The 24860-nt window shown below is 41.9% G+C and overlaps 1 protein-coding gene across 1 annotated transcript in view; it reads right to left on the bottom strand.

The window, feature by feature from the left end:
- Positions 1–24860, bottom strand: part of rnf213b (ring finger protein 213b) — a 163557-nt gene that overhangs the window by 63970 nt on the left and 74727 nt on the right. Inside the window, exons 22-29 of the mRNA XM_078225711.1 lie at positions 22554–22713; positions 21164–21381; positions 20026–20163; positions 16935–17099; positions 14805–15978; positions 10432–10622; positions 5992–6147; positions 224–3817 (exon numbers count right to left, since the gene is read on the bottom strand). Coding sequence (XP_078081837.1) covers positions 224–3817; positions 5992–6147; positions 10432–10622; positions 14805–15978; positions 16935–17099; positions 20026–20163; positions 21164–21381; positions 22554–22713 — 5796 coding nt within the window. The remainder of the gene's footprint in view (positions 1–223; positions 3818–5991; positions 6148–10431; positions 10623–14804; positions 15979–16934; positions 17100–20025; positions 20164–21163; positions 21382–22553; positions 22714–24860) is intronic.

Raw genomic sequence — 24860 nt, 5'->3', positions numbered from 1 at the left:
ATAAAGACATTTAATTTAAAAGATCACTTGTATACAAGGATTAAATCCCAATATATTAAAAGGATTCAAATGTTTAAGCCTGCCTGAGAAATCAATCTACAATCAATCAAGTGATAAGGGGAATTTTCTATATAGATAGACTAAGAGACTGTAATCCAATATTTGACATATTTCTAAGCTATTGCGATAGCATAGCATATGTTTATCATTACATGTTGCTTACCTCAGTGAAAACTGCCCAATGTTGAACTCTGGATTTGGTGTGAGAATGGATGAAATCTGCCAGGGAATCGTGATGCTGGTCTGCAAAGTACTTCTGCATGACCATGTCAGCATGATATGCAGGAAGTTCAGAACTGGTTAAACGGACCACAGAATCTGGGGTGGCACAGTTCAATAACACCCACTGTGCTTCTCTGAGAATTTCCTCCCAAGAACCTTCAGTCTGCTTCAACCTTTGAGTTATTTGTGAAACAATCGATGCACAGGTGTCAGAGTGATAGCCCACAAATACATCAGATGGACTGTATTGCTGCTGCCTTCCATGGCTTGAAACATTTCTGGGTTTGACTGCTGTGAAAGTTTGCACCCATTGCTTCAGGTGTTTTACAATATCCCTTTGATCTTTATCAAGAACCGTGTTGATATCAAGATAATGCTTCTCGAGCCTATTGATAAGTGGAATTGGAAACTCATTGTAGACCACCTCCTTCTCCTCTATAACTATCAGTCTAAAATCTGGGTGGACTCTGCATTTGACTCTATGAGTCCCCAAACCCAAATCCACATACTTCTGTCCTCCAAGGTAGACGTAATATTGATTCAACGCATCATAAAGACTTTCGTAAAGATTCTGTAGATTTAACAGAACAACCGTCTGTCCGGTTTCCATGCAAATCTTTACACGGTTGATGTTTCTGCAAATCTGAGTATATTCTTGATCTTTGGGAAAACTGGACCCAAAGATTATCTCAGGCTGCTGCTTTCTGGAGAAAAACATCTGCTGAAGTATTTGAAGAGCTGCATAGTTTTTGGTTAGAATGAGCAAGTACCGACATTCGCTGTCACGAGAATCGGCATAGATGTTGCGACAGATCAGTTTCAATGTGTCGATGCTATCACGGGAGGCATTCTTGAGTACAGACTTGAAAATGTCCATAACATCAACATCATCGCTTCCACTAAAATTACACAGCACAATCTCCACTAGCTGCTCTGGGGTTGGTTCTGATTTGGTGATTTTTGAAAGCGAAAAGACCATTTTTATTAAGCTGTAATAGTCACGGAGTCCAAAAAACTCTTTGCTTTGCTTTTTGCAAATAGCTAGATAAGCTTCTGCAAAGCTCACAAACAAACCAAGCACCTTCTTCTGTATCATATCATCAGAAGAACAGATCCCTTTGGCACTTTCAATCAGTTCCTTTTTGTCAGGATCCCCTCGTGACACAAAAATTCCTCTATTCATTTTAGCAGGATCCAGAGCCCAGTTGGATATTCCAATGAAGCCAACTTTTTTGTGTTTCAGGGGGTCATCATCGATACATCCATCTTCCAGAAGTGGATGAAGGGTTTTCAGTGGCATTTTTGGAGAATCTTCAGCGAGGCCAATTTCATCCAAGACAACGACTGAAACATACTCGTCAAGGTTCTTCCCTTCTTGGAAGCGTGCACACTGCTTAAACGTATTAATGATTCCCTCAGGCGTGGAATGAGGACTGCACTGAAATGACACTAGATGAATCTGCTTTAGGTCTTTATACAAGTCAGAATGAGCTGCTTGACCCTGCATGGCATCTGCCACAATTGTTTTTGCAAGGGACTTCGAACTGCCAGGCTTTCCAACTAGGAACAGTGGGATTTTAAGTTCAATACAAATGACCATCATGAAAACATTTTCCTTCAAAGCTGCATTTTTTGCAATCGTATCTCGCAAGGGTGCACCACTCAACAGAAGATCTTGAAGGAGTACGAGTTGCTCCAAAAATTTGGCAGGATTACTGAACGGTACTGGGAGATGTCGGCAGATGACTTTCCGATATGCGTTCTTCTTTTCCAAACATGCATGATAACAAACTCCGAGCGCCAACACGAAGCACCAGATAACATCATTGCTCAATGCAAGGGATGCATTCCTATTGGGTTTATCTTGTAAGAATTGGTTCAACTTGTTCATCAGCATCTGGTGATGCTTGTAAAACCAAACAAACACTTTCATGCACCTCTCCACATCGCGAAGGCTGACAAAACTGCACTCATCTTGCTGGTGTCTCATGAAATGTTGTGAAGCTGACAAAACATCCACTATGCATTTAATATTGGTAGAGGGAACCGAAATGGACTGAGTCAGCCTTTGAACAATTTGCTGGATGTACATCCTCTCAGTGGCATCATTAAGTTGCCCAAAATCCCACACTAATGGTATCATACTTGGTGGCAAAGCTTGTACACGGTAAACAAGTTGCCGCAAAGGAATAGATCCCAGTTTATCTTCCGTATCATCTGCTCGAACACGGTAGCCTAGCCCAGCTGACTCTAAACGCTTTATCATTTCATCTGTATGTTTTCTATAGGGATTGCAGGCTGCTATTATCTGCAAACCTGTACTGAGAGTTAAAGGTTCCCCTTCAATCATCTGATCACAAAGAACTTCCTTAATGCAGCTAACAGCTTCAGTTGTATTGGCCTCATCGAAAAATAGAATGGTGTCAAAGTCAAAATTTTCCTTGTTACATATGGCAAGAGCTTCTGCATCCTTAATTTTTGAATAGATCATGTCTGCAGTTGTTCCCCCGTGAACTTTCACTAGTTTCATGTTCTCAGTGTTGGCACCAGCTTTCCGCAGCTCACACAAAAACTTGATCAGCCTGGTCTTGCCGCAGCCAGTTTCGCCCATGATAATCACGGGAATGCCACACCTAAAACGCATGTGAATCGCAAGGATTTTTAAAATATTATCCGTGGTGAGTTCATAGGTTTCATCAGGGTCCATTGGCCACTGAATGCCCAATACAGTGCAAAGGCGCTCAATCTTTTCACTACGTGGAAGCTGGTCAAAATCGGTGTTGAATGGGACTCTCTGGAGGACTAAACCTCGGTGCAGCTCAGGGGTCATGATATTTGGTTTAATAATATTGCCATTTGATGGGTTTATAGCATCAATCCCACCTTGGCGATTTTCTTGGAGGTGGAAACCAATAAAAGTCATTGATGTATGGTCATCGTTAAAAAAAATGTACGGATGCGGTTCCGATTCCCACTTTTTTCTTACAAGAAATGGTGCAAGATCTTCTTCTTTAACACCCTCTAGGTTAATGGCGTCCCTTCCTGGGCTCTGGTCTGAGATACTTAGAGACGGTGTTGCAAAATCTTTGGCCATCAAAATCATGAAATTAACAACAAAAGTTTTGAATCCTCGCAGAGTATCTCTGATAAAATTAAAGTCACAAAACGCAGAGGTTTCACAGTCCTTCAGCTGCAGGTTAAGGAAGCAAGCAAAATTCCGCAGTTCAGACCAAGATGGATCCATCATTCCACAGTAGATAAAAAACAGCTGCAGGCACTCCACATGGCTGCCTTCAATAATTCCCTCCTGGTAACTAAAGGTATCTAAGTCTTCTTGGTTTTTGAATCTTCTGAGATACTGATATGGCCTTTGAAATGTCTCACTCTGAAATTCTTCATCATCCACAAGAGGATCAATGTCATTGCACGCCGGATTATCAGATCTCTTTACTTCCTGTTCAAGTACGTCTTTTGGTGGTCTACAATATACGTTGGGGAAAATATCCAGAAAGCTGTGTTTTGGCACCTGGACTCCCTGAAATTTAAAAACAGATAATTGGATCAGAACATTATTCGGAATTGCTAAGTCTAAGTACTCTACTGCTCTTTCCACATGCTCATTTTTTTCACTTGTAACACAACACAAAGACATCAAGAACAGTTCAATTATATTATTGTATTCAGTCGCTTAGTATTACAGAACTTGAGTATTGCTGAACTGAGACATGGGTTGACATTTTTCATCTTGCACTTATCAGAACAGATACAAAAATGCTAAATTTCAAAGTGAGCAACAATTTATACTGTATGAGAAAAGGATGCTCGTTGTTTGGCAAATTGATTCTGATTGGTGCATTCTTCAGGGCAAAGCCTCAACCAGGGAACTACTGTCCCCCATTTCAATTCCAATTCTCTTCTCGCATCTAGCAGTGCATCAAGGCATTTTTGCATCTGTTCTGGACAGAGTGAAGAAGGCATTCAGCATGCTTGGTTTCATTGGTCAGAACATTGAATACAGGAGTTGGGATGTCTTGTTGATATTGTACAAGACATTGGTAAGGCCACACTTGGAATACTGTGTGCAGTTCTGTTCACCCTATTATAGAAAGGATACTATTAAACTAAAAAGAGTGCAGATAAGATTTACTAGGATGCTACCGGGACTTGATGGTTTGAGTTATAAGGAGAGGCTGGATAGACTGGCACTTTTTTCCCTGGAGTGTAGGAGGCATAGGGGTGATCTTATGGAGGTCTATAAAATAATGAGGGGCACAGATCAGCTAGATAGTCAATACCTTTTCCCAAAGGTAGAGCAGTCTAAAACTAGAGGGCATTGGTTTAAGGTGAGAGGGGAGAGATACCAAGGGGTCCAGAGGGGCAATTTTTTCACACACAGGGTGGTGAGTGTCTGGAACAAGCTGCCAGAGGCAGTAGTAGAGGTGGGTACAATTTTGTCTTTTAAAAGGCATTTAGACAGTTACATGGGTAAGATGGGTATAGAGGGACATGGGCCAAATGCAGGCAATTGGGACTAGCTTAGGGGTTTTTTAAAAAAAAGGGCGGCATTGTCAAGTTGGGCCGAAGGGCCTGTTTCCATGTTGTAAACCTCTGTGACTCTGACTTCCATCTGTTTCCATAGCTAGTAATTTCCAGAACAGTTCATCAGTCTGTCGCCAAGGGCTTGTAGTTTGAGGGATACGACTCCACATGAAGCATGCCTGACCAGCCATCTCTCCCGTTCTTACCGCCAACCATTGGCATGTTTGGAAGGAATTACAGGCTCGCACACTCAACCTGTTTGACCGTGTTATGAACGCATCTTCTTTGGCCATCAGGTCCTGGGGTGAATCAAACTCAAAGCTTCTGGATCAGAGACAGGGATGCTTCCCACTGCACCACAAGTCCCCCATGCTTTTGTTTAATTCAAAAAAGGGTGCAATGCCTGTATATGTAAATTTTGTCTGTAGAGGACAGGTCCCTGCGGATAAATATATGCAAGTACAAGGACAAGTGAGTCACATTGCAAGTCTGACTTATCAGCTTAAATTGGTTGTCAGTGTAATTCCAAGCACACTTGGGATTATTCAGCAAGCGCTGTTCAATCATGGAATCACATCTAATGTTAGACAAATGGCTTGGATCTTATTTATGAGATTGTCAACAAGGTCAATCTTATAGCGGGTGGAGCTATAGGAATCGCAATGTATATATTGGCCAGTCACGGTAGGCAGAGGTAGAGAACCCAGCAGTGGCATTTTCTATTAACAGGATGCTGCCGTTAAGCCAAAAAGATGTGCCGCCTAATACACAATTGAGTAATGTGGTATATGAATTACAATGCCAATACAATGCCAGATAAATAGGTCATATGTCCTAATGGCGGGCGGTGAATTCCATCAATTAGCACAGTCCTTTGGCAGTTCACAACAGAGTCCAGGCCATATTCAACCAGCCCATGCTTGCAAAATTCAGTATACAATGTTGAACATGGGAGACAAAGTTGATCAACCTGACTAAAGTGAATGTAGACAATCATGGTAAAACTGACGGGTGGTCAAAAGTTCACCTCTGAGTTGAGAAGGACACCAAAAATCCTAACAGCTTGGTTCAGTCTTAAGACAGCAGCCTGGGTGATGGACAGTCAGTGGCTAGAAACAGTGTGTAGCAGGAACCACTCAGATTGGACTTCCCAATATCTCTTATACTTACTGGTCTTTCATGTTTTCTCGAAAGGAACCCAGATTCCTCCAACATTTCTACAACATACATATGACATGGCTTGCACTTCCACATTTTTCCATCGGTGCCCATCAAGTACCGCAAGATGAGTAGTTTGAAAAGAAATTCACATAATCCTTTCTGTACCTGAAAGAAAAATACTTTGGTTATGATCTAAATATACAGTGCAAAACAAAATGCTAATATTTAGGATATGCAAACAGCATTTTTAATATCGCCACAATGATGCAACACAGCCCACATTCCTTCTGGGCGTTATTGAACTTCTGAATAGAGACATTATCTTTGAAAGAAATAGAAGCAGAGATAATTGAAAGGGGAGATAGGAAAATGAAAAAGACTGTCCACAGCAGATGCCATATCCCTGGCCCTACATTCAACCCTGGGACACCTAGACAACAAAGACACCTATGTCAACTCCTATTTATTGACTACAACTCAGCTTTCAACAACATTATTCCTACAAAACTCATCTCCAAGCTCCGTGGCCTGGGGCTCGGCTCCACCCTCTGCAACTGGATCCCAGACTTCCTAACCCACAGACTGCAATCAATAAGGATAGGCAACAACACTTCCTCCATGATCATCCTCAACACCGGTGCCCCACAAGGCTGTGTCCTCAGTCCCTTACTATACTCTTTATACACCTATGACTGTGTGGCCAAATTCCCCTCCAACTTGATTTTCAAGTTTGCTGATGACACCACCGCAATGGGTCGGATCTCAAACAACGATGAGACGCAGTACAGGAAAGAGAATCTGGTGAACTGGTGTGAGAACAATAATCTCTGCCTCAACGTCAACAAAATGAAGGAGATAGTCATCGACTTCAGGAAGTGTCGGGGAAGATATGTCCCTGTCGACATCAACAGGGATGAAGTGGAAATGGTCGAGAGATTCAAGTTTCTAAGTCTCCAGATCACATACAACATGTCCTGGTCCCTCCATGCCGACACTATAGTTAAGAAAGCCCACCAACGCCTCTACTTTCTCAGGAGGCTAAGGAAATTGGCACGTCCGCTACGACTCCCACCAACTTTTACAGATGCAGCATAGAAAGTATTCTTTCTGGTTGTATCACAGCTTGGTATGGCTCCTGAGCTGTCTAAGACCGTAAAAAACTACAAAGGGTCATGAACGAAGTCCACCACACAAACCAGCCTCCCATCCACTAACTCTGTCTATACTTCCCGCTGCCTCGGAAAAGCAGCCAGTATAATCAAGGACCCCACACACTCCAGACATTCTCTCTTCCACCTTCTTCCATTGGGAAAAAGATACAAAAGTCTGAGGACATGTACCAACCGACTCGAGAACAGCTTCTTCCCTGCTGCCATCAGACTTTTGAATGGACCTACCTCGTTGCTCTTTCTCTACACCCTAGCTATGACTGTAACACTACATTCTGCACTCTCTCCTTTCCTTCTCTATGTATGAAATGCTTTGTCTGTATAGCACGCAAGAAACAATACTTTTTACTGTATGCTAATATCTATGATAATAATAAATCAAATCAAATCTGTGGTCACAGAAACAATGGAGGTCGATTGTCACATCTCAGCCAAGAGACATAGGAACAGAATTAGGCCACTCGGCCCATCGAGTCTGCTCCGCCATTCAATCATGGCTGATAATTTTCTCATCCCCATTCTCCTGCCTTTTCCCCATAACCCCGATCTCCTTATTAATCAAGGACCTATTTATCTCTGTCTTAAAGACATTCAATGACCTGGTCTCCACAGCGTTCTGTGGCAAAGAGTTCCACAGATGCACCACTGCCTGGTTGAAGAAATTCCTCCTCATCTCTGTTCTAAAGGATTATCCCTTTAGCCTGAGGTTGTGCCCTCTGGTTCTAGTTTTTCATACTAGTGGAAACATCCTCTCCTTGTTCACTCTATCCAGGCTTCGCAGTATCCTGTAAGTTTCAATAAGATCTCCCCCTCATCCTTTTAAACTCCAACGAGAACAGATCCGGAATCCTCAACCATTCCTCAAGCGACAAGCTCTTCATTCCAGGGATCATTCTTGTGAACCTCCTCTGGACCCTTTCCAAGGCCAGCACATCCTTCCTTAGATATGGGCCGACAGGCAAAAACCATCTCCTGCTGATCTAAACCTCAGAATGTGGAAATGGTCTGAGTTCAAAGAAGACCGACTCTAGGGGGGAGATGTTGTTTGTTCCCTTCCATGAATACACAGGGAACTGGGATAAAAAGCGCGTGTGCGTGTGGAGGGAAGCCAGCTTAGCAAAAGCCACAAGCTGAACGAAATCAGACAGTTTTGCAACTACCTTGCAGAATCCAGTGTCTCCAAACTAACTGCTAACCTGCCAAAGTCAGCTGTATTGGAATCACCCAACTTAACGGCTGCAATGTACCACCATATACTCTCAGCCATAGGCTGCTTAGTATATTTTGAATTTTATCTGGACTTTTAACTTCTCATCTGATCAGTGTATGTGAATGGTTCTTTATTATTTTCTCACTTTTTAAAAAAAATAGACTTTATAAAGTTACTCTTTCATTGACTCAAGAAAGCTTGGTTAAATTGGCTCCTTCTAAAAAGTCAATACATTTGGACTGGGGAAAGGATTCCTTTTAGATTAACCTTGTTGTGACCAACCGAGGCAGGGGTTGAATACAGAAGGGAGCCAACTAATTCCTCCTTACCCAGGGGCATAACAAAATTGGCACCTGTTCAGCAAGTTAACAAAGTGGTGGACCTCATCTGGGGACTGGCCGTAACAATATGAAAAAAAGGTCTTTTTTAAAAAACATTAAAATAAATTCTAAATCATGGTTGTGTGGAAAACTATCTACAAAGGATAGCTCATCAATATTCTTGATTGATCTAACTTTATAGTGTGGAATGCTAAAACTGAAAGCAAATTTCATATGTCCCCTAAAGACACAAAACATTAATGTACTAAAACAAATTGTAAAGACACTATTGAGGCTATTCTGCAATAGGTTACTTGAACAGTGGTTAGTTAACAGGATGCTGCGCTGAGAAAATATTACATTTTCTCAGTACAATATAGTCCTATTCCTGCCGTACTCATTTTCAGCCAATGGAAGTGGTCAACGCAAGTTATTTAAAGCAGCATGTAAAGTATAATAGTGAGGAAGTTACTGGAAAAATAGTTACAGACAGAGCAAGAGAAATAAGAGAAATCTGGACAGATTAGAGACAGCCAAATGGATTGGGAGGGGGTAGGTCATATTTAACAAACATAATACTTAAAGTAACAGATATGGGAATATTTATGGAAGTAATTTGTATGGATTTCCAAAATGCTAGAATCTAGAGTGGAGGAAATATCGCTACTGCTATACAACGTCCTGGTTAGACTACATCTGGAGTACTGTGTATGGCTCTGGGCATCACACCTTAGAAAACATATATTAGACTTGGGAGGAGTGCACACATTCACCAGAATGTATATAAACCAGGCTTATACTCCCTGGAATATGGAAGCTCTGGAATGAGTTGATTCAGGTTTTCAGATTCGGAAAGGAATTGATTTAGACAGAAACTTTTTCCAATGGAAGGGCAGTCTAGGACATGGGAACAAAGCCTCAAAAAATCAGAGTCAGTCCATTCAGTAAAGGTAAAGTCGCCATAGTCCCAGATAACCACAGGCTGCTCTCCCTTTTGAGGGGGATTGCTGGCTGCTGGTGATTTAACCTGAGGATCAGGCTAGGGGCAAGGTTGAGAAGGCCATGAATAACCTCAGCCGGTACGGGAATTGAACCTGTGTTGTTGGCATCACTCTGCATCATGAACCAACTGTCCAGCCAACTGAGCGAAATCCAACTGAATGCTGGCAGCCACTAAATGCTGGAGCGGGAGAGACCTTCCCCTCCCCTCCACCACCCCCAAGTCCAACAGAGGGCCGGCAGGAATCCACCCCACGCCCCCCCCCCCCACCACCGCACCCCCAATCCCACCCTTCCCTTGACAATGACCCACCCACCCTCTCCGGGCTACTGGAGAGAAAACCTGCAAGATGGATATCCACTCCACAGTAAGTCCAGCAAAAACTAACTCCGTCGGAGCAAGGAACCCCAACAACAGCCAGCAGGCTACATGATTGAGGGCTGCCACGGTTTTCAAGTTGGTGGGTCAGGCTCACTGAGGTTTTTAAATTCCACCCTATAGACTTATTTCTGTTACATATAAAACTCAACTTGCATAGAGCATGTCAAAGCTTTCTGTCAACTAACTTCAGGGCCAATCAAGAAAAGTAATTCTATTTTTTTTTTAAAAATGAGCTCATTCACAAAGCATGATTAATTTTAAAAGACTTAAAAGGGAAAATATCTGTTGTAACTCTGAACTTTCTAAATTAGACACATCACATGTAGAAACAAAAAGCCACACTAATTCATTCTTTGAAACCAAACTTACAGAAGAAGTGACATCAAAGTGAAATATCATGGGTTCCTTCTGATTTGACGATTTCATCAATGACAAAACGGTTTGGAGAACTTTATTTTCATCGACCCGTGACTCTATTAGGCGGATGGTTTTCAACAAGCTTTTCTTCCTGGTTTGTATCTTCAATGTTTCATGTAGTCTCTTCACATAAAGTGATTTCCCTTTTGAAACAAAGCTTTTTTTTAAAAAATAAGCCATTTAAATTAAAATCTAATCCAGAAACTACTCAGGGGCAGTTCAAAAACCGGGGTCTTTAGAAATAGCACACCCATTTCAGTTTAGGAGTAGGGACTGCCATTTTCCTATGACTATGCGTTTAAATCAATTACCCCAAATTATTGAAACTTATATTAGAAGTAGGCAACACACTAATTCATCCGCACTTCATATAAATACTGCACAACTTCTAAAGAACTGTTACTTTTATCATTTGGAAACATTGGACAGAATTTTCCCAAAATTGCGGAGTGCTGGATAAGGCGAGGAAAGCTGTGTGAAACTTGCTTGTTTCACAGATGCCTTTTCGTGCCCGAATTAACAGCATTCTGGAATTTCAAAGTGATGGTGAAGATCACACAACCAGCTGGGGAGGGCCAGCTAAACACACCGGCAAAGCCAGGATTCTGAGATCAGGGCACCCGATCTTAAATCTCAAAGTTACATAAAGGCCCCTCCATTATCACAATGCCAACACCAGGACAGCCCCCCCACAGTTATCGGGGCTTTCCTCTTTCCTCCCACTATACATTAAGGGAATCCTACCCCTGCTCCAATGGAGGAGAGTTAACCCGCCAACCCAAACCAGAGCCCCTTTCGCATTGCTGGGGGCACTTCCATGGTGCCAGGAGACAATGCTCAGCCTTGTCCCTCAACCCCAGGCACCTCCATGCCAATGGCATGGTCATCAAGACTGGTTTTTGCTTTTGAAAACCAGTAGTAATTTGTGCCGGTGTGAAGTCACACTGTTTGGGGGAGGGAGAGATGTCGTGGGCAGACTCTACGGCCTCAAGCCCTTTAATTATACTGAAATGTATTTAGCAGCCGATTCAGCAGCCGTAATGGGATTTGCACCTGCAGCAAACAGGGCCACTAGAACAGAGTCCATTGTTCTCAGCTTTGGTTCTTAATAAATCTTATTTCGGGTAGTCTACTCAGTAGTCCAAACATCACTTCCAAATTAAATCTGGATCAATGATAAGCAGATCATATGTATAATGATAACAAGTTACTTAATATTTCACAGATTTTGTTTGTTTTGTGTTTATAAGACCATAAGACATAGGAACAGAATTAGGCCACTCGGCCCATCGAGTCTGCTCTGCCATTCAATCATGACTGATAATTTTGTCATCCCCCTTCTCCTGCCTTTTCCCCATAACCCCTGATCCCCTTATTAATCAAGAACCTATTTATCTCGGTCTTAAGGACACTCAATGACCTGGCCTCCACAGCTTTCTGGGGCAAAGTGTTCCACAGATTCACCACTCTCTGACTGAAGAAATTCCTCCTCATCTCTGTTTTAAAGGATCGTCCCTTTAGCCTGAGGTTGTGCGCCCTGGTTCTGGTTTTTCCTACTAATGGAAACATCCTCTTCACGTCCAGTCTATCCAGGCCTCGCAGTATCCTGCAAGTTTCAATAACATCCCCCCCTCATCCTTCTAAACTCCCAGCGAGTACAGACCCAGAGTGCTCAACCGTTCCTCATATGACAAGCAATCCGGCGGATTGGAAAACGGCTAATGTTACGCCGCTGTTTAAAAAAGGAAATAGACAAAAGGCGGGTAACTACAGGCCGGTTAGCTTAATGTCTGTAGTTGGGAAAATGCTGGAATCCATCATTAAAGAAGAGATAGCAGGCCATCTGGATAAGAATGGTTCGATTAAGCAGACGCAGCATGGATTCATGAGGGGAAAGTCACGCTTGACGAACTTGTTGGATTTTTATGAAGATATGACGAGTGCGGTTGACGGCGGGGAACCGGTGGATGCGGTGTTTTTGGATTTCCAAAAGGCGTTTGATAAGGTGCCTCACAAAAGGTTGCTGAAGAAGATTAGGTCACACGGAGTTGGGGGTAGGGTGTTAGCGTGGATTGGGGATTGGCTATCCGACAGGAAGCAGAGAGTCGGAATAAATGGGTGCTTTTCTGGTTGGCAGATGGTAACTAGTGGTGTGCCGCAGGGATCGGTACTGGGGCCTCAACTATTTACCATTTATATAGACGATCTGGAGGAGGGGACTGAGTGTAGGGTAACAAAGTTTGCAGACGACACAAAGATAAGTGGAAAAGTGAATCGTGTGGAGGGCGTAGAAGGTCTGCAGAGAGATTTGGACAGGCTGAGTGAGTGGGCGAGGATCTGGCAGATGGAGTATAACGTTAACAAATGCGAGGTTATTCACTTTGGAAGAAATAGTAGCAAATTGGATTATTATCTAAATGGAAAGAAATTACAACATGCTGCTGTGCAGAGGGACCTGGGGGTCCTTGTGCATGAGACGCAAAAACCCAGTCTGCAGGTGCAACAGGTGATCAAGGTGGCAAATGGGATGTTGGCCTATATCGCAAGGGGGATAGAATATAAAAGCAGAGATGTCTTGCTGCATCTATACAGGGCATTGGTGAGGCCGCAGCTGGAATACTGTGTGCAGTATTGGTCCCCTTATTTGTGGAAGGATATATTGGCCTTGGAGGGAGTGCAGAGAAGGTTCACCAGGTTGATACCAGAGATGAGAGGTGTTGATTATGAGGAGAGACTGAGCAGATTGGGTTTGTATTCGTTGGAGTTTAGAAGGCTGAGGGGGGATCTTATAGAGACCTATAAGATAATGAAGGGGCTGGATAGGGTAGAGATGGAGAGATTCTTTCCACTTAGAAAGGAAACTAGAACTAGAGGGCACAGCCTCAAAATAAAGGGGGGTCAGTTTAGGACAGAGTTGAGGAGGAACTTCTTCTCTCAGAGGGTGGTGAATCTCTGGAATTCTCTGCCCACTGAAGTGGTGGAGGCTACCTCGTTGAATATGTTTAAATCACAGATAGATGGATTCCTGATCGGTAGGGGAATTAGGGGTTATAGGGATCAGGCGGGTAAGTGGAACTGATCCACTTCAGATCAGCCATGATCTTATTGAATGGCGGGGCAGGCTCGAGGGGCTAGATGGCGTACTCCTGCTCCTATTTCTTATGTTCTTATGTACAGATGTTTGTACACATCTGTACTCAAACCATTCAGCATCTCCATAAATTATAGTTCCTTCCTTGCTCATTATTTTGCATGTCTGCACAGAATTTCTTATTTGTTGTTCTTCAAAATGTCTGGCTGGTTATTTGACTTTAAAATAGAGGCTAAATTTCATCAGCTTGCCCTGGCCCAACAAGCCACATCATTTCTGATTGACCAGCTAGACATACACATTGCAGTATTCAGTACAAACATCAGTATACAGTGACTAACAAGCAGTGCGTAAAAATAAAAATTTGTACATATATGTAATATATGCATGTATGCAAAATTAAGTACTAAACTGTTAACTGAATATAGTTTTAAGCTTTATTAAAAATTTGTTTATTATCACAGGTAGGCTTACATCAACGCTGCAATGAAGTTAGTGAAAATCCCCTAGTCGCCACACTCCGGCGCCTGTCGGGTACACGGAGGGAGAATTTAGCATGGCCAATGCACCTAACCGGTACATCTTTCAGACTGTGGGAGGAAACTGGACCACCCGGAGGAAATCCACACAGACATGTGGAGAATGTGTAGACTTCACACAGGCAGTGACCCAGGCAGGGAATCGAACCCCAGTCTCTGGCACTGCCAAGCAGCAGTGTATTTGTGTATCACATCATTTCTGATTAAACAGTTAGATATACAAGTTGCAGTATTCAGTACAAACATTAGTATACAGTGACCAACAAGCAGTGCACAAAAATAAAAATTAATATAGTACGTCCATCCTCATATGCAAGATGAAGGTACTGTAAATTTTGAACTGAATATATGTAATTATTTGAGGTGAGGGTTATCACTGCTCAGATCAAACTTTTTTTAAAACACAGCATCACAGTAAAAATCCCTCCACTCTTATCTGACTAGCAGCCTCATGAGGAGAGGCATATATGTTGTTCATATGTACTAGTATGAATTTGCTTTCCCACCATTATTGCCTCTCAGTGAGAGGGTCAACATAGACCTTACAGTTAAATTATAATTATTGTTGTCCCATAAATACACATGAAGCAGCAATCTATTTGAGACTTCCCAAACTCACTTCACTTAAAATTTCATAGCCAGCAAAAATAGGAAAGCTTTAGTATTTTTAAATCATGAATTATATTGAAACTTACCAACTCCAGCTCTCTTGGAAGATATGATCCTTACAAACATCCTATCTTTAAACACAGAAGCTGCTGATAAAACGTTTGATGCAACACTGTAGTGGTTCTTCAGATAACTCTGGATTTTCTCCAAAGGTTCGTAAGGAATTATGTGCACCTTATATCGACTAAATGCAGAAGGAATGTAGCAGTGCTCCCTCTCACAATTGCACAATATGACCATTTTATAATCTGATTGCTTCTCAAACTCCAGACTTTTGAACAGTTCTTCGCACCTTACACTGACGTCATAAGTCAGTTCATCTGCATACAGAAGTGCATATATCTTGGAATCTTTGGAAGGAGTCAGGCAGCGGCGAAGGAACAGCTCCACCTGTTCGTACGTTGTTTCAGTTGTGCAAAGCAGTACTTCGTCGTAAGTAGGCAATGGCTGCTCATTGGAGTGCATGTAAACGCACAAAGCAGATGTAAGTAATTCAGAGTGCTGACAAACAACAAGATTAGGATGGCCTTTCTGAAAGCCAGGTGGAAGGACTCTTGCAACAGTTTGACTTGTGCTAGCAATAATATCAAGAAGTTCACCAAGCGCGTTGACATCCAGACAGTTGGACAGAAAATAACTCATATTCTTCATATAGTGCTTCCACAGCAAGTCCAACTTTTTCTCCATGTCTCTTTCCTTGGCAATATCTTGGACACCTGCTTCAGTTTCGGTATCATTCTTGTCACCGGTGAATGGCTGGATTCTTGCCCACCTATTTCCTCCAGAAATTTTCTGCAGAGCTATTCTTACATCTTTAGCAGTGCAGTCGGGATTAATGAAGGACAGCATCATCAGGACATACAGACCAGTGTAATTCTGGTCAAATAACTCAGTGCTGAGGTAAACAATCTGCTCCGCTGTGTAGAAGTTTAAATAATAATATTGAGACCGTTGCTGATCCATATATTTCTTCCACTTTTCTAGATAGGTTTCCATCTTTTTACAGAGAATCGGAAGCTGTTCTGTGACATTTCCAATCGCCTGAATCTCACTGACTTCATCTAAATTAAAATCAATCACTATGCAAGCCTCAGTCTTACTTGAACAGTATACTTCTGCCTTCCAATTTCTAAATAACATGTTGCCAGCCGAAGACAGACTGATGAAAGATACTGCAAGCCTTTGGATATTGGCAAATACCTGCAGACAAAAGAATGTATTTATGACCTGCAACTTTTTCTTTGTACATAATTGACAAGTTTCAATAATTAATGCCACCATATCAATGATGGTTTTCAGCTAAGACAAAAATAACTGTGCAACTTTCTTGTTTGGCTCCACTAGTCACTGTGATGACAGTCTTGATATTTTTAAGTCTTATGATTTCTCATCTATCTAGTAATTGTTTAAAAAGTTATCAAAATACATATTTTTTTTAAAGTTTGTTTATTAGTCACTCGTAAAGCTTACATTAACACTGCAATAAAGTTACTATGAAATTCCCCTAGTCGCCTCACTCCGGCGCCTGTTCAGGTCAGTGCACCTAACTAGTACGTCTTTCAAACTGTGGGAGGAAACCGGAGCACCCGGAGGAAACCCACACAGACACGGGGAGAACATGCAAACTCCACCCAGACAGTGACTCAAGCTGGGAATTGAACCTGGGTCCCTGGCACGGTGAGGCAGCAGTGCTAACCACTGTGCAGCCCACCCATGTTTTAAAACTCATTACTAAAAAAAAAGGCATAGTTTATCATAGACCTTCGTGATTGTTTTAAGGAAAAACAAATAGTTTTATATAAATCAATGTTTCACTGTACTAACTGTTATAATCACTGCACTGCCAATGAAATTAAGCTTTCTTTTATAAATTATGAAGGAACTAGGCGTTTGCTCAATATTTCTCACTTCTTTCTATTTTTGTAGGAAATGGTACTGAGGTGTTTCTACCACTAACCTTACTGGAATGTATGAAGCCAACAAGGGTTTGTAGATTTGACATTCAGGTGGCTTTCGGATTCAAATTACAAGCTGAATATCACTGACTGCATATGAGCACACTTCAGCATTCAACAACGACTGTTTCAACCTCAAGCTTCTTACTCTCTGAAAAGGTAAATCACTGAACCACACAGATGTGACAAACAGCTGGTTACCTCCACGAATCTTTCTACTTCTTCTCGCCCATGGTCTCCCTTGCCAGACATCAGCATGAGTTTATTCTGCAATTCTTTCAATTCTTCAAGAGTGTAACTTCGCACTTCCTCACTGTCATCATGCACTTCTGACAGATTTAATGTGATAGCTGATCCTAATGAAAGCTGCGAAATAAAGCAAAGAATTACCAATTTAAAACAGTTTAGACCTATTGCTTTATAAGACCATAAGACATAGGAGCGGAAGTAAGGCCATTCGGCCCATCGAGTCCACTCCACCATTCAATCATGGTTGATTTCAACTCCATTTACCCGCTCTCTCCCCATAGCCCTTAATTCCTCGAGAAATCAAGAATTTATCAATTTCTGTCTTGAAGACGCTCAACGTCTCGGCCTCCACAGCCCTCTGTGGCAATGAATTCCACAGACCCACCACTCTCTGGCTGAAGAAATTTCTCCTCATCTCTGTTCTAAAGTGACTCCCTTTTATTCTAAGGCTGTGCCCCCGCGTCCTAGTCTCCCCTGTTAATGGAAACAACTTCCCTACGTCCATCCTATCTAAGCCGTTCATTATCTTGTAAGTTTCTATCAGATCTCCCCTCAACCTCCTAAACTCCAATGAATATAATCCCACGATCCTCAGACGTTCATCGTATGTCAGGCCTACCATTCCTGGGATCATCCGTGTGAATCTCCGCTGGACCCGCTCCAGTGCCAGTATGTCCTTCCTGAGGTGTGGGGCCCAAAATTGCTCACAGTACTCCAAATGGGGCCTAACCAGTGCTTTATATAGCCTCAGAAGTACATCCCTGCTTTTGTATTCCAAGCCTCTTGAGATAAATGACAACATTACATTTGCTTTCTTAATTACGGACTCAACCTGCAAGTTTACCTTTAGAGAATCCTGGACTAGGACTCCCAAGTCCCTTTGCACTTTAGCATTATGAATTTTGTCACCGTTTAGAAAATAGTCCATGCCTCTATTCTTTTTTCCAAAGTGTACGACCTCGCACTTGCCCACGTGCATTTATAAATGAAATGCAAGTGTTAATGGCTACTTTTGATTCTCCAGAATCTATGATCACATATCGTCAGAAAATTGCATTTAGTTGGCTCAAGGTTACATGTATATTAAAAATCTTACAGAATTGAAAGGCTTGGCTATTTATCTTGCTTTTCTGATGCATGGCACATTCCAATCTTGTGAAAGTACAAAATTTAGGCATTGGGGAGATATGTGTGTGGAAATCTCAAAAGTCATTAAAATACAAACAACAAGTTCTGTAGAAATAAAATTAAAACAGTTTTGGCTGTAATGGCCTTTGATTGGAGATCAGATGATATTAAGAAATCTAATAGTGATTGAGAAACAAAAGTAACCTGTGAAAGTAGAAGCCCCAAGAACAATGCGTATAATAGTATTGGTGGTAACCTTCCTAGAATTTACGACTTCAGTTCAACAGGAACCAGATATTTCATCCCTCTCATTTCTGCCTTATACAGACATTCTCGGGGCGATTCTCCCACCCCGGTTGTGCAGCGGGCCAGGAGATTTAAGTGGCACCGGATTAGCACGATCCGCCCTAGGCGTCTGGCCCCGAGGGCATCTCCCAGCGCCATTAGCTCCGCACCAAATGCAGCCCTCCATGTAAATATGGGCATATTTGGGGGGGCCAGCAATCAGGCAGTGAGGGGGTGAGAGGGACGGCGTTGCGGGGTCACAGGGCTAACCAGCAATCTGGAGGCCAGCAGACAGGGGCCACTGTGCAAGCGCTGATCTTGGCGCTGACAGATTGGCGCGTGCACAGTGGCCCACTCAGCACTATGCTGCCAGCCTCCTGGGTGGGAATAGGCCTCACCCTGTGATTTTTAATGGAATTTACGCTAGTGCACTCAGCAGCGCACAGAGTGTGGGAGATTCTTCCCCCACCTGAAAAATACCAGTGTGATTTACTCCAGTTTTCACACAAATTTGACACTTAGAATTTTTGAAGCCCAATATAGAGAACATGTCATTTTCAAGAGGTCACAAACAAGAAAAAAGACCAGCAATTGACTTCAAGGAAGGTTACAAATACGTAACAATAAATGCACTAATCTCTTCAGAATTTTATATCGCGACTACTGCAAAAAGTAGAAAACGTTTATTAGCTAAAATTAAGTCAAGATCTTGTATATTGCTGAAGAGACATGATGCAGGAGCTTTTCATCCTGCATTCATCAGGACAAAAGCAAGGATGTCAAATTTTAAATTATAGCAATTTATACTGTTGAAGAGGGTGCAGATTGGTTGGCAAGTTGACTGTGATTGGCTGCAGCATTGTAACAGGTAACTATAGACTCCCCAAACTCCTAGATAATTCAAAAAGGTTCAACTTCTGAACATATTCCTTTTGTCTGCAGAAAGCAAGTCCCTCCATATGAATGTATATCGCTATTAACAATTGTGAATGAATCACGTTATGAGTTGGACTAATTATCTTAAATTGATCAGTGCTGTTATTTTCAGAATCACATGTAACTGTAGACATTTTGTTTGGGGTTTTGCAAGTGAAGGCTGGTGAGTATGGTCTGTACTCTGTCTCTTACAAACAACCAGAGGAACATGCTATTTGATTCGATCAACCAATCTTTGCGATGCATGGCCTATATACTTTCATCGCAGTGGCACTCAAATTCATACACAACATTGCTTAATTGTGTGGCAGGTAGAACATTTTTTTGGATGGATGGCTGCCTTTTAGTGGAAAATACCACTCACATAGTTATGTAAATAGCGTTAATAGGCTCCTAGCCATTTGCTCACCTTGAAAGCTTCTCACAGAAATAGAGTGCATCAAATCTGTCCTGCATGACCATGGCTATCCTGATCAGATCATTGCTTGCTATGTATCATGCAAACTTGTAAATGCATTAAAGGTTACCACTTCTCACCTGAAAAATGCCCGATCTAACACAAAATATTCTGGAAGGGCAAGGATCTCAAAAATTTGAACAGGTTGAGCAAACCATTTGCAGTATAAAAGGTGCTAAAATTATAAAGAGGGAATAATTATTACCATGTTTTAGAACACTTTAGCTCTTACTGTACCTTATTTATCTCTGGAGAGCTGATGATATAGATTCCATTGTCGTTTATGGCTGAAGCCAGCGAAAGGGATGACAGCTCTACAGACCCATGGCTTTCCTTCACAGTTTTTAGCCACTCCAAATGCCGAGCTGAATCTTGCTGAAAGTGGAAAAGGAAAAATAGAGCAGCGGCCTCCAAAACTCATTTACAAACCAAGTAATATTGTGGGCAGGATATCATTGGTCTATCACACCAGCTCTTCTAGACCTCAAATCAGCTTCCTTATTGTGATTCAGGAACTAGTAAACCAGTATCCTTTACTGTTCAGCCCCTACAGGAACAGCGTGGCAGTAGCCAGAAGACCAGAAGAGGTAGGTCCAGAGGTCATTGGGCCTTAAGCGGAGAGTACCCCAGTCAGAAGGAAGCTTCTGATGAACTCTTTGTTTTCAGGTTTGCCATACTGATCAGTCATCCACCCGCCAGTATAAAAATTAAGGCTGGGTGGAAAAACACCCATAGAAGGTCTTAATTGGCTTTCCATCCGAGCCCTGCCATCCCCAGCGTAAAATTCCGACCAGATTGGGGCCGGCTGAATGTCGAAAGGAATCCCATCCATGTAATTCCATGCTCCCCCCACCTCAGATTGTGCCAGGACAGGGAAGTGTAAATATCTGGCCTTAAAATTGATAGGAAAAGTATTAGTGAAACTTATATTAGCAAGCAAAAGCTTGATTCAAAGAAATTCATTGTCAACAGAATTTAGTATAACTATAATTCTTATAAAAGGAATGCTCTTAATTATGAAGTGAAATTTTTGAAACCACATTTTGGAAACACTAGCCAGGATCTTCTGATCTCATTCATCCCCCCACCGCTGCCAACCACAACTGAGAATTTGGCACTCAGCCAAAACTCTATTCACTGCAGCAGGACCAGGGAATTCCAGCTGCAAGCGAAGTTGGAGCACACTGGCCACTGTCTCCAAGGTTTTAGAAGCAGTGGTAGTCTTGTGGAACAGACTCAAACCCACGGCTACAAACAGGGAAAAAATAAGTCATGCTTCAACTAACTTTTTAAAAAATTATTCACTCTTTAAAGTAGAGTTTCAATCATCTGCACAACCAAAATCAATATTGTTGAATATTAAGATTTAATTTACCAGCTTCTTGGAAAGATCCTGATCATTGTCTAAAGCATTCCACAGCTTCTGCAGACACGACATAAAGTCAGTAAACCCGGCATTTGGCTTTAGTTCAAAAAGTACCGACGAGTAGCCGAGCACGGCATCATGAAAGCAAGCCACACGATCGACATCAAGATCATTTTCACCAGCTGAGATTGAAGCCAGGTCAACAAACACTTTCAGCTCATTTGTATCTAGTGTTTAAAAAAAACAATGGAGAAAAGGGCAAACTATCACTTAACTGTTCACCAATAGAGAAAATTAAGCATAAAATATAACAGTTGTTCAAAGTACTTTACAAACCAATTGAAGAAACTCTAAAAAGTAATAAAATCATAAACAGATCGTGTGTATACATTATCACATTTTCAGTATTCACCTCTGTGTTAGGTCCTCACTGGATAAAGGTCTGCATTACAAGTGCACGTTCCAATTGACCTGCTCTGTCAAAGCAATGGCTTTTGTGACATGACATGCTGCATCCTTGCCACCAACTCCCACCATTTGGTATTTCAAGATCCAAACATTTTGTAATGGCAAAGTTGTGCATGACACAAGCACTTTGACTATCCTCTCTACCCTCAGGACACCCACCCCCAGAACTTCACAAGCACATGAAGCAGCTCCTCCGTAGCCTAATGGACCTCTCAGCTAACTGCCTTGGGGACACATGCATTTGGCTGTACCTCTTCTCTATTTTGGTCCCGGAATGTGTAATAAGAGTCACAACACATGGCAGCAATGGGATGATCCTGATCACTGACCCATCTTTTCAATTCTATGTGAACCTAGACTTGAAAATCAGTTATCGCTTTTGACATCTCCTGAAGTGTCAGCCAAAGCAGAGCCATTTTCTGAGCTGGGTACATGCACGTAGAGTACTGTCTTCACTGCTTCACACCCTGGACCTCATGTTTGGTTCCCTTACTCTTGTTACTTCATTATAATAGCAAATAGCAGTACAGTCAGCAAAAGGGGCACTTTTATTTCCAAAATTAACTGCTTTGGGATGCATTGAGGCTATTCTCATCCTGTCAATTCGAATAACTATTTTCAGTTTCCTTGGTCCTGCTACAATATTGAGGTGAGCAAATACAATTACAGTAAAACAATCACAGGTTGGACACTATTACAGAGATCTGTAGGTCATATATTTACTTTGCACCTTGGTTATGCTTCTGAGCGTACAAGAAAATCCAGTCATGAAGTACAAAGGTGGTAGAACAATTCACCAACATTACAATCTCTCCCAAGTTAAAATGGAACCAGCTCAATAAAAAGAAACACAAATCGAAACAGAACGAATGCAGAAAAGGCTTTTAACCAATGCATGATACATCACTTGCACAACATTTACTTCATTTACCTTCTAAAGCTTCTTTGATCCAATTTACAAATTGCTGCCTTCGAGTAAGCTCTTCCAAACATTTTCTGCGAGGCTTTGTCATTTCCTTAAGATGGTTTTTGGCTTGTATAAGTTGGTCATCTATGCAGTCTAGCCTCTCATTCTTATAGGATTCATCAGTCTACAAAAAAAGCACAAAATTGTGTTTTAAGGAAGTAAACGTTTATTTATTAGTCACAAGTAAGGCTTACATCAACAACTGCAATGAAGTTACTGTGAAATTCCCCTTGTCGCCACACTCCGGCGCCTGTTCGGGTCAACTTCACACAGCAAACTTCACACAGACAGTGACCCAAGCTGGGAATCGAACCCAGGTCCCTAGCGCTGTGAGGCAGCAGTGCTAACCACTGTACCACAATGCCACTCATTTTAAATCAAACTATAACATATTTGAAGCTTTAGAACATAGAACAGTACAGCACAGAACAGGCCCTTCGGCCCATGATGTTGTGCCGAACTTTGTCTGAAACCCAGATCAAGCTATTTCCTCCCTATCATCCCGAAGTGCTCCATGTGCCTATCCAATAGCTTCTTAAATGTTCCTAAAGTGTCTGACTCCACTATCCCTGCAGGCAGTCCATTCCACACCCCAACCACTCTCTGAGTAAAAAACCTATCTCGGACATCCTTCCTATATCTCCCACCATGAACCCTATAGTTATGCCCCCTAGTTACCGCTCCATTCACCCGAGGAAATAGTCTTTAGTTGACAAGCGATAGCACTAATTAAAGTTCAGCACAAGATTTTAGAATGGAATCAGTTTTGTTGACAAGAATTTCAAGGAGCAAAATATATTAGAAAATCAAATGAATGTTTTTTCAAAAGTTTTAGATAAAAACAAGCGCACTTCAAGTAAATGCCATTGATCCGGTTACTTTTTGCTCGATATCAGATATAGCATTGATCATTCCCCTCATTTCCTTCTCTCTCCAGCAACCCATTCAATTTCCTCAAACATGTATCCTGTCAGCTGATTTTTTACTTATTCTACAACCATCTTTTATGAAAAGGTCTCGTTTCAATTCTCTTCCCTTTTCTTGAGAGCACCTGTTCCCTGTTATTCAAAGAACAATTGGGGATGAGCAATAAAAAACGCAGGCCTAGCCAATGACGCCCACCTCCCGTGAAATAATAAATTAAAAACCCTCACAAGTGAACAAACTGTTGGATCAATTTTATTCATTCCTTTCATAGTTAACTTGAATCTTTTAAGATCATCTCAAAGCCCAACTCCTTTAACCTTTCCTATAACTAAAATACTGTGGAAATATTCATAATTTATAATGATTCACTGAAATGTTCCAGATTTGATGGTATGCAGCAGTGATAATGCTGCTGTGGGTGTCAGTGTATTTGGGTTCGTGAGATGGAAGCTAAACAGAAGTCTTTTCTGTGCAATGACTGTTGTGAACATACTCAGTGAACATTAGAAAGAACAATTAGTTACGATATCTCCACTTCCCGCATTTACCATTGTTGCAACTTCAAGAGTTGGGAAAACAGTTGTTAAGGTATGCATTTATTCTATTTTTGTTTGATTGCAGGCTTTAATCTTTTTGAATTTATCAGCTACTTGGCTGCATCACAGCCAAAGTACACATCCAAAGTGGCAACTTGGATTAGGCACTGGAATCTGGTTCTTTGCAACCATAATGCACCAAGGAGTCAAAATCTTTAGAAAATGACAGAAGAGGAAATTAACAGGAAATGCAAAATTTAAATATTCACACTTGGGCTGATAAGTGGCAAATAACATTTCCACAACACAAGTGCCAGGCAATGACCATCTCCAATGAGAGAATCCAACCATCCCCCCCAAGACATACAACAACATTACTATTACTGAATCCCACCATTAGCAACATCCTGAGGGACAGGTGGGCCATATTATAACCGTGGCTACAAGAGGCCAGAATGGGAATTTTGCGGACAGCAACTCGCCTCCCGAGTCCCCAAAGCCTGTCCACAATCTACAGCGCACAAGTCACGAGTGTACGGGGATACACTCCACTTGGCCGGATGAGTGCAGCTCCAGCAGCACTCAAGAAGCTCAACATCACAGGGCAAAGCAGTCAGTTTGATTGGTGCCCCTTCCACAAACATTCACTCCCTTCACCAATAATGTACGGTGGCAGCATTGAACAAAATTCATGGCAGCAATTCATCAATAGCTCATTCAATAACACCTTCCAATTCCTTGACCTGTACCACCTGGTGGAATAAGGGCAGCAGGTGCATGAGAACCAGCAACGTTCACATCCAGTGAA

Source organism: Mustelus asterias, chromosome 12 (genome assembly GCF_964213995.1).
Source record: "Mustelus asterias chromosome 12, sMusAst1.hap1.1, whole genome shotgun sequence".
Taxonomy (NCBI): domain Eukaryota; kingdom Metazoa; phylum Chordata; class Chondrichthyes; order Carcharhiniformes; family Triakidae; genus Mustelus; species Mustelus asterias.
The sequence above is the reverse complement of the archived record's forward strand: the minus strand, read 5'-3'. Positions and strand labels throughout refer to the sequence as shown.